The 11,196-nt window shown below is 36.1% G+C and overlaps 1 protein-coding gene across 1 annotated transcript; it reads left to right on the top strand.

The window, feature by feature from the left end:
* Nucleotides 1–6,200: 6,200 nt before the first annotated feature.
* Nucleotides 6,201–10,692, top strand: LOC127074113 (uncharacterized). Its single transcript, XM_051015402.1, has 8 exons — nucleotides 6,201–6,719; nucleotides 6,816–6,875; nucleotides 7,022–7,104; nucleotides 7,667–7,731; nucleotides 7,819–7,852; nucleotides 9,993–10,063; nucleotides 10,231–10,362; nucleotides 10,476–10,692. Exons 1-7 carry the CDS (start codon nucleotides 6,422–6,424, stop codon nucleotides 10,319–10,321), a joined length of 702 nt encoding a protein of 233 aa, XP_050871359.1. The 5' UTR covers nucleotides 6,201–6,421; the 3' UTR covers nucleotides 10,322–10,362; nucleotides 10,476–10,692.
* The last annotated feature ends 504 nt before the right edge of the window (nucleotides 10,693–11,196 follow it).

Genomic DNA, 11,196 nt, shown 5'->3' with positions numbered 1-11,196 from the left:
CTCTGGGTTACTGGAGACAAAACCATTCCTTCTGGTAGGGTTAATAGTGCAACCATCATGGACAATATGTCTGTTGTGCTAGCACTCGAAGGGATTGGTTCTGTCGACATTGCAGCGGTCGTGCCTACCCCAATGCTATTAGAGGGTTATTCTCCATTGTTATTTATGGGAATAGCCATCCTCCTGGCATATCTGCTTATAGGATTCCTAACTTCTCTCTTTGTTATTTTACCACTTCTTAGTCTCATACACACTCAGAAATGAGAAGTTAATGAAAATAAAAAACTTATAAATGATATTTTTCGAAATAAAATCAAAATTTCACACAAAAAGAGTCCCACTGGGCATGCCAATTTGTTTACTCGTAAATTTGGTAAACAAAATAAGTTTATATTAATACTTAAGGGATCAAACTCGAAAATCTCCCAGAATATATTTGTGTGAATTTAAACCTTTGAACATCATGTTATGATTGAAATTGAAACACAACGTAAAGTTAACAATGTGGAATTTTGACCAGACTTGGAATGTAAAAGGTTTTGAAATAAAGATAAACTGAAATCGAAATGCAAACTGAAGATAAAATGACATGAATTGAAATGTAACTGAATATAGAGAAAGGCTTGAGTGTAAAAGTGTTTGAAATTTATAAATGTGGAATGCATACGTACTATGAGATATTGGATCGAACTCTAGTATGGTCGAATAGTAGCTTCTGGGTTCGATAATCTGACAGGAACATTAGCATGTCATCAAAGTCTGCTCACATGCTATAGTCGAAGTATGCTAGGATTGTTAACATGTCTAATTGGGCATGTTTGTTATGCCCAATTATTTATGTTAGCTTGTTCTCTAAGTTAACTTGTGTAATGGGTCTGTGTGTAAAAGCCCATTAGTTTAGTGTGTTAGTTTTCTTATAAATAGCATACTAGTCTCTTATTATTGCATAATGCAAATCCTAATTAAGGTGAGAGAAGTTATTTTCTATTCTGTAACACTTGTAATATATTTTCAAAGAGAAAGTAAAGAATAACAGTTTATAACCAATTTAATTGTGTTCTTATTATTTTCTTCTTTTCTACCCTTGTGGGTTTCTTACCGATCAAGAAACCAATTATACTTTATAATTCCGACATCATTTTCATAACAAATTGGTGCGGTGAGCGTCGAGAAAATGCCATTAACAAAGTATGAGATTGAAAAGTTCACCGGAGTGATTGATTTCGGTCTGTGGTACTTGAAGATGAAAGCCATACTGGTTCAATAGGGTTGTTTAAAAGCGTTGAAGGAAGCCACAACCATGGACGTTGTGTTAAAGGATAAAGAAAAATGACTATGGTAGAGAAAGCCCACAACGCCATCTTATTAAGCCTTAGTAATAAGGTTCTTCGACCGGTTTAGAAGGAGATGACGACGTCAGGTCTTTGGGAGAAACTCAAAAGTTTGTACATGACCAAATCATTGGTCAATCGCCTCTACCTGAAGCAAGCTCTGTATTCATTCAAGATGAGTGAAGACAAAGTTCTGGCTGAGTAGTTAGATATGTTTAACAAGCTGACTCTTGATCTTAAAAATATCGATGTAAAAATCGAGGATGAAGATCAAACGTTGTTACTGTTGTGTGCTTTTCCAAGAACACATGCCCACTTCAAAGAAACTATCTTGTATAGAAGAGAGTCTCTGACCTTTGAAGAAGTTCAATCAGCCTTGTACTATAAGGATTTGAATGAATGAAAGGAGAACAAGCCATCTTCGACTATTGAAGGTCTGTCGGTTAAGGCAGAATTCACAAAGAGAGATGGCAAGTTCGACAAAAAGAAGGGTAAAAGTCAGCATAAGTCTTATAGTGGTGATGCATCTGGTATTCCATGTGATCACTGTAAGAATGAGGGTCATATAAGAAAAGTGTTCCCTGAACGCCTGAAAGATCATGAAGGTAAGGATAATGACAATGCAAACATTATTCAAGATGATTTCGACTCATCTAATGTTCTTGTGGTTTCGAGCGGTGACTTAAGTAAATAATGGATTATGGATTCAGGTTGCACTTGACACATGACTTCAAACAAAGACTTGTTCGAGGAACTATGTGATCAAGATGGTGGATATGTATTGCTTGGAAACAATAAATCTTGCAAGATTGCAGGTGTTGGATCTGTGAGATTCAAGCTCCATGACGAGTCAATAAGGTTGTTGACTGAAGTTAGGTATGTACCTAATTTGAAGAGGAATTTGATTTATCTTAGTGAATTCGAAAAGAAAGGATATGTTTTCCAATGAGAGAAAAGTATTCTAAAAGTCATAAATGAGTCTAATGAAGTCTTAAGAGGCGTGAAGAAACAATGCTTGTATACCCCTGAGGATAAAGTTGTTATTGGTTTTTCAAATGTTGCATTCACGAAACATTTGTCGAAGTCAGAAATTTGGCACATGAGATTGGGCCATATCAGTGAAAGGGGTCTAGTCGAATTGGGGAAACAAAATCTACTTGATGGAGACAAATTCAAAAGGCTGAAGTTTTGTGAACCATGTATACTTGGAAGATATTGCAGAGTGAAGTTCAATAAAGGCAAACAAAGAACACATGGATCCCTTGATTACATCCATGTTGATCTTTGGGGGCCTGTGAGGTGTCCATCACATTCAGGAGCAATGTATTTCTATCCATAGTTGATTATTATTCCAAAAAGTTATGGGTATTCATCTAGAAGACTAAGGATGAAGCTTTTGAGAACTTCAAAAGTTGGAAGACTCTGGTCGAAAATCAGTCTGACAGGAAGGTCAAGAGGTTGAAAACTGACAATGGCCTTGAATTTTTCAATGAGGCGTTCAACAGTTTTTGTGCAGCCTCTGGTATTGCAAGGCACAAAACTACTCAGGTACTCCCCAACAAAATGGTTTAGCTGAAAGGTTTAATTGAACCATTTTAGAAAGAGTTAGATGCATGTTGACTAGTGATGGGTTAAAGAAGGTATTTTGGGAAGAGGTTGTTTCAACAACAACATATTTGATAAACATATGTCCTTCAACTATGTTAGATATGAATACACCTGAAGAAATTTGGTCGGGACATCCACCAGATCTTGATAAACTTAGAGTATTTGGCTGCATAGCCTATGCTCACATTAAGCATGACATGGTCGAACCTAGAGCTCTGAGATGCATGTTTATGGGATACCCTGAAGGAGTCAAACCTTATAGACTATGGTGCCTAGAGCCAGATCACAGGAGGTGTATCACCAGTCGAGATGTAGTTTTCAATGAAGATGAAATGATTTCAAGAAAACTGATGACGTTAGTCGAAGTGCACAAATATCTAAAGAAGAGATAAAACAAGAAGAAATTCATGTTGAAGTGGAGCATGTCGATGATGAATTACGTATCCCAGATCAAGTTGAAGAAGAAGCACACGAAGCTAAAGATATTGAGGTAGATGAGGAAACTGTCGATGACTACCTATTGCCAAGAGATAGGACGAGAAGAGTTATCAAGCCACCTCAAAGACTTGGGTATGCAGATCTCATAGCTTACGACTTAATCTCTGCAAGTGAGGTTCTAGATGAAGAACCTATAGACTATAAGGAAGTTATGATTAGTCAAAATAAGACTGAATGACTGAAGGCCATGGATGATGAGATGAAGTCTCTTCATGATAACCACACTTGAGAAGTGATCAAGAAACATGCTGGAGCCATGTTAGTCAATTGTAAGTGGATTTTCAAAGTTAAGAAGGGAATCGAATGAGTGACGTCGAAGAGATACAAGGCAAGATTGGTCGTAAGGGGTTTCACTAAGAAAGAATGTGTCGACTTTAATGATGTGTTCTCTCCTGTTATGAAGCACATGTCTATTCGAATGTCACTTGCCATAGTGGCACAATTCGACCTAGAACTAGAACAAATGGATGTGAAGACTACTTTCTTGTATGAAGATCTAGATGAAACAATTCTGATGAGGCAACCTGAAGGGTATGTAGAAAAGGGTAAGGAAGATTATGTGTGCAAGCTGAATAGATCTTTATATGGACTAAAACAATCTCTTCAGCAGTGGAATGAGGGATTTGACAAGTTCATGTCACACATAGGTTTCATTAGAAGTCAGTTTGTCCACTGTGTTTACTTCAGATTTCGACCTGGAAATTCATTTGTTATTTTGTTGCTTTATGTGGATGATATTCTCATAGCAAGCAACAATGTCGAGAATCTAATGAAGGTTAAGGTTGAACTCAATAAGGAGTTCAATATGAAGGATATGGAAGCAACATCCAGGATTCTTGGGATTGACATCCAAAGAGACAGAAATCAATCAAAATATGCTTATCTCAAGAGACATACCTACGAAAGATTCTCGACAAGTTTGGTATGTCAAATTCAAAGCCTGTTGTGACTCTGACAAACCCTCAATTCAAGATGAGTATAAATCATTGTCCCAGTACTGAGGTCGAAAGAACTTACATGAATAGCATCCTATATGCTAACATAGAAGGTTCTTTGATATATGTTATGGTCTGTACTAGACCTGGTATAACATATGCAGTAAGTCTTGTAAGCAGGTACATGGCGAACCCTGGAAATGCTCATTGGGAAGTATTGAAGTGGATTTTAAGTTACGTAAATGGGTCTCTGAACATAATCCTGATTTATGGTGGAGTATATGGTGAAAATAGTAAAACAGAAATCGAAGGGTATGTCGACTATGATTATGCAGGTTGTATGGATTCCAAAAAAAATATTTCTGGATATGTTTTCACTATGTTTGGCACAACAATTAGTTGGAAAGCAACACTTCAGAAGGTTGTTACCTTATCAACCACTGAAGTGGAATATATCTCCCTTACTGAAGTTGTGAAAGAAGCATTGTGGCTTGAAGCTTTTGCTAAGGAACTAAAGCTTCAAGATTGAGTTATCACTGTTAAATGTGATAGTCAAAGTGCTATACGCCAGTAGAAGAATTCAGCCTATCATGAGTGAACCAAGCACATCGATGTGAGGCTGCATTTTGTCAGACGGATAATTGAGTGTGGAGAAGTCCAAGTGCTGAAGGCTTCAACATATCACAATGTTGCTGATATTATCACCAAGGCATTGCCAAACTGCAAGTTTTTCCACTGTATGCGGTTGATAAAGCTACATGAAGAAAGCTAGTTTGTTTCCTTGATGTTATAAAGTCAGTTCCAAGGTGGAGATCTGTGAGATATTGGGTTGAACTCTAGTATGGTCGAAGGGTATCTTCTTGGTTCGACAATCCGACATGATCATTAACATGCTGTTGAAGTCTGTTCACATGCTGTAGTCGAAGTATGCTAGGGCTGTTAACATGTCGAATTGAGCCTGTTTGTTATTCCCAATTGTTTAAGTTAGCTTGTTCTCTAAGTTAACTTGTGTAATGGACCTGTGTGTAAAATCCCATTAGTTTAGTGTGTTAGTTTTCTTATAAATAACATACTAGTCTCTTATTATTGGTAGCTTAGTGGGCTTTTGAGAGAGGTCCAAGTCCAAGTTTTTTCTATTATATTTTATTTATTATTTTTTTATTATTATTATTTTTATTTATTTATTTATTTTTGTAAAAAATTATTATTATTATTTTTTTTCGTTTTATTATTATTATTATTATTATTTTTTATTATTTTTTTTATATTATTTTTTTTTATTTTTATTTTTATTTTTTTTATTATTATATTTTTTTATTTTTTATTTTTTTTTAAAAAAAAAAGTTTCTTGGATCTAATTCTGATTGACATGATGCAATGCAATATGAAATGCTAAATGAATGCATGAATGAGGAGGACAAATTTTGGGGTGTTACACCTCCACGTGTCTTTGAGTAACCATCTGTTCTAATCCAATTCCCGCTCTTTCAATCATGCCAAATAACCAACTAGAACATTCAAAATTTTCACTAAGTCCATAGACTCTACCAACATTCCTCGACCTTCAACTGCCTCGACCAAACTTATCACACACATAACTTTTGACATGTTCAAATCACATTAACTCATAACTTTGATTCAATACATCTGATTTTTAATTTTATCATGACACACTTACTCTTACTTGTCATTTTTAGTTAGGTAGAAAAATCCAAAATATCAGATATTAGTCTGAATTGTTATACTTTAAATGTGATTGAATGATTGCAAAACTCGAAAAGAATGACCTTTAAGGATTCAAAAGTGAAAGAATGGAAAAAATAGTTGAAGACTAGACTATCCAAATAAAAGAAAGTTGGTCGGATGCAAATGGATAAAAGCGACAAGATGAAGATTAAAGAAAGTAACAATTAATGTCTTATAAGTTAATCATAAGAAATAAATAATTAATCTCGTATAACTTTGTTTTTCCTAAAAATCGAAATCAAAACTGAAAGGTACAAGGTTGGGATTGTGGACGTGGTTTAAACTAAACAAAAACTTTAATGTATGGTAATGGCTTCAACAACCACTAGAATGGTGAAGGGGATTTTGCTGTTACACCTCTCTCCCACACCCCCCTCCTCTTTGTTTCGCCTAACTCGCGACCTTTCTCGCCCTTTCTTCCTCCCCTCTCTTCAATTAAAGCGTTCGCGCCCTACCACCGCAATTCGATGCGCTTCCTCAGCTTCAGATTCTGGAAACAAAGTTTCCTCTCGGTTATCACAGGTTCAGCAGCTTCTTCAAGAAGCCGAGCACCGATCTCTCTCCGCCGATAACAATGGCCCCATTCCTAAAATCACTTTGGGTCCGTTATTTAGGTTTTTCATCAATTTTCTCGTTCCCTCAATATATTCTGCAAGATAAAGTTTTGATTTTGATTTGCTTATTCATTTGGTTTCAGATAACGTTACCGTGAGCTTTGCTAGAAGTGGAGGACCTGGGGGTCAGAATGTCAATAAAGGTGTTTTTATTGTTATTTATTTATTTTCTGTTTGATAGTTCTACAAATTACACAACTTCATGCGTTTAGTATGGTGTTCTATGTAAATTTTACAGAGACTAAAAACATGTGTAATACTTTGTTTTATATTCGATGTTATTGGACAGTGAACACCAAGGTCGACATGCGGTTCAATGTTGGAAATGCATATTGGCTAAGTGAAAGGGTCAGGGAGAAGATTTTGCAGATGGTTTGTGTCAGGATAATCTTTTATCTTCATTATCAAGTCATGTGATTACTGTTTGTTTGTTTGATATCAAAATATTCATAATCTTTTGAAAATTTTCATGAGTCACATGGAATTGGAGCTTCTGTAACCATGTGATATGGAGTTTATCCTCTTTGCTAAATAATAGTTAATTTTCTACAAAATGGGTGGGTTTGCGCACTGTCCATGCTTCAAACCCATGATACTCTTGAACTCACACATTCTACTTCTCGATAAATATTTGTAAGCTAATAGGGACTTCTCCATAGGTAAAGAATCATAAGTTTATTGTAATTGAAAAACTCTGTAAGCCAGAAGCCCATCCAAACAGGACCACAGTTGGCTCATGACATTTTATACATAAGCCTTAACTTTGCATCATTGCCATAATTTATAAGAAACACATAATATTGCTGTATACTTGTTTGTATGTTTTTTTTAAACTAGACATGTGTATATCTAGTTGGCCTTAAAGTGCGTGTTACATGCACTGATCATCTACCTTATATTTTTAACAATCTTGAATTGTATTGATCCTGTGTAGGAGAAAAACCGCATTAACAAGGATGGAGAGCTTGTGATTACTTCAACCAAAACTAGAACACAGAAGTTTGCATCTTCCTTTCTGTTATTTTGTTTGACATTTTTTGTTATATGCTGTAACTAAGAGGCCTTATTTTACCATTTTTTCTTCAGGGGTAATATTGATGATGCTTTGGCAAAGCTTCAGGTATATAAAATTGTTTAGCATGCATTATTATACATGTTATTGCCAAAAATCATATCTCCTAAAAGCTTAAATATTTCAGTGAGACCTAAGAATGGGTTTTGTTTAGGATATTTATCATTTCTTGGTAGTTAAGGAAATTATTATGTTTATAGCTCTTTATTCTTGTTCGCCTACATAATGGTAGCACCTTAAAATGAAATCTTCTGGTGTGAAACAGTATCTGTGAAGTCTTGTCAGATATATAAGAAAAGCTTTTACTTTCTGGTTGTACTGGATTCTAGTACTTCTTATTCTTCTTTGGTTGTGGCGGGATAGGGAGGAATTTGTTTACCGAAATGTGGTGTTTGCAAAATAATCCTTAGTCTTGATAGCTACGAAACTAGGGGAAAATATCAGCTTAGGATAGTGAAATGGTGATAGACACATCTCCCACTCATTTTCTGCACTCTCGGGCATCCAGTCGAGGTAAATCCAACTCCAAGAGTTTTGGTGCTGAATATTTTTGTGATTCTCTGATTGTGAAGTTGGATAATTCTTGGAGGACTACGTAAATTGGTTCATTCCCCCCGCGCCTTCTTTATTGGTCATCTATTCCTTTTTCTGTTGAGTTGGTTGACTACAACGTCCTCCTTATAAAGTCCAAACTGTACCTGTTTGGAACCAGCCAGCGATTAATGTGGAGAAAAATGAGCTGTGGTGACTTTTAGATATTGGGTTTGGGCCTTAGGGCAACAAATGGGCCACATAGAGCATTGGTTACAATTTGCTTAAGTGACCAATCTGTTAGGGAGGAAATAGAATCATATTAAGGAGAGGGGTAGCAAGGGGAGAGGGCATTTATTAACTTTTCTATTAGGAACCATATGGGTTTGGCAGAGTGAAAGGGTATATGATCAGAAATGAAGACATATAGTTTTTGAAGTGGGAGAATGGGCATTCCTTAAGCTGAGGCCCCACAGACAGCGGTCAGTAGCCAAAAGAATAAATAAAAAATTAACTCCCAAGATATTTTGGACCTTTACCCATTGTGGCTACGGTAGGGTCTGTATCGCATAAACGGCAACTCCTTGATGCTGCCAGAGTCCATCCTGTGTTCGACATATCACAATTGAAGAAAGCTATTGGGGATTATGCAGTTGAGACCTCTGCCAGAAGGTTTGGAGGTTGATGAGATGGAGGAGCCTGAAGAGGCACTAGCCTCCAGATAAATACAAAGAGCTGGACAGCAGGTAAGACAATGGTTAGTTAAATGGACAGGCTGGAATGCAGAGGATACCACTTGGGAAGACGAGGAGCTTCTGCAGAGTCAGTTCTCTAATGTCAGTCTTGAGGAAAAGGATGTAGTTGCCGGGGGAGGCAATGATAGGACACCAGGACCTCACACCTGTGTTGTCGAACCAATCATTCGGGCCAGTACACATAGGCCCAGCTTCTGGAAGGTTTACACAAGGAACAATGTGGGGCCAAGGGAAGAGAATATGTTAGTTAGTGCGGTGTACACTGATTCTGTGTTATTCAGTTATAGGAGAGACTGAGGGGTAACAGGTTAGTTATTAAGTTGGTTAGGAAAGAATATCTCCATGGATAGGAGTCACTGACTCTGGATTACATTCCCTTCATTCTTAAGCTTTAATACTCACCATTTTCATTAAATAATAATACACACATTTCGTTCATCTGTTTTTGTAGTTTCTATCATTATGCAGAATTTAACATATGAGAAATCTTATAAGCATTTCAATCATTTCCATAAAGAAAACTGATAGCATAGCTTACTCTAGCACTCTTTCCAACTCTTCACTCCTATTGGATGAAATTCATGCAATTCCCACCACTTTAAGCGGGATCCTTTCCCAAAATGATGAGATCCACATGAATTTTATCTAATAACTCTTGAAAATACAATGTTAGAGTGAGCGTTGCGGATACTTCTTTTTCCTTAAAAGTTAACATTATACAGAATACCTTGTGATTAGTCCCATCTAGGATATGATGGGTCGTTTTGGATATTAGACTTCAGTTGTCTATCCTTTCTTCCCCTCCCCCCCCTTTTCAACTACAGACTTAACCATGTTCACTTCTTATTCCCCCCAAAAAATAACAATCGTGCTTTTTTGTTTGTTTTATTGGGAAAAAATAGGAAATCATTGATGCAGCGTCTTATGTCCCACCACCTCCCTCAGAAGAGCAAAAGAAGAAAATCGCAAAGTTGTAAGAGCGCTCCCTTTTTAATATATTATTTTTTATTCTCCAGGTTGAGTACAGTTTGTTATTTGGCCATCATTTTTCTCGGCGAATCTGTTAACATTAGAGTTACCTGATGGTACTGAAGGGCATGTTTTGTAACTGAACTGATAATGAAATGTGCACTTTTGAAGGGCTGCTATAGGAGAGCACAAACGCCTTAAAAGTAAGAAAGTGCAATCAGATAAGAAGGCTCAAAGAAGAAGTAAAAGTAGTTGGGACTAATGTATTGATTTTCCAGAATCTTTAAATTATTTATCATCTTAGTAAGTCGACAATAATTGACAACTCGAGATTCATTTATTTATCAAATATGCTATTGCCAGAAAAATTTATCATTCTCAATTACTAATGTGTTTCTTGAATATCTGGACTGCAGGGTACAAAAGCACAACAATCCTTTGATACAACCATAATTGAATACATACACATCAAGATGAATGGTTGAAGAAAACCAAGTTAAAACATTAATCAACAGGAAGGATATTTTCAAAGTGATTTATGGCTGTATAGTGTTGTTCATAATTGTGACGTAGCTACGATTTAATGCAATAGAAAAATTTCTAATTGAAGTGCTATATTGCTTTTATCTACAATGTTTCTTTGTCAGCTTAAGCTCTTTCTTAGGACCTGGAAATTATAGGCCTTTGGTACGTGTCCTGAGATAGATCTACGTAGAAGTGAAGGTCAACAAATCGGGGAATGCATCCATTTTGATGGTTGGGAAGGTTGGTCCGTATTTACTACTCTACTAGTTTGGATAAGATTCATTCAAAGGGAAGTGTGTTTCGGATGGTGTGAAAGAAATGAATTTCACCAATAGTCAGTAATACCTTGCTTTCCAGTTTTAATACTATAGAAACATCAAATGAGTTTCACTATAGACTCCGGCCTTTGCGAATACCAGTAGTACTGAATAATCAAGTAGTACTTTTTGATGGAACAAATTAGGTTTTTCAAGAAATTGAAGAAGAGAGAGAAAAGTATTGTTAAGAGGAAATTTAATTGAGTGCACTATATTTGATTTATATCATAATATGTCTATTTATAGGCAACAAACATATTTGACTTATTACATGATGATGTATTCGACTTTGTCG

Source organism: Lathyrus oleraceus, chromosome 4, assembly GCF_024323335.1.
Source record: "Lathyrus oleraceus cultivar Zhongwan6 chromosome 4, CAAS_Psat_ZW6_1.0, whole genome shotgun sequence".
NCBI lineage: Eukaryota > Viridiplantae > Streptophyta > Magnoliopsida > Fabales > Fabaceae > Lathyrus > Lathyrus oleraceus.
This window is presented reverse-complemented; position numbering and strand designations above follow the sequence as displayed.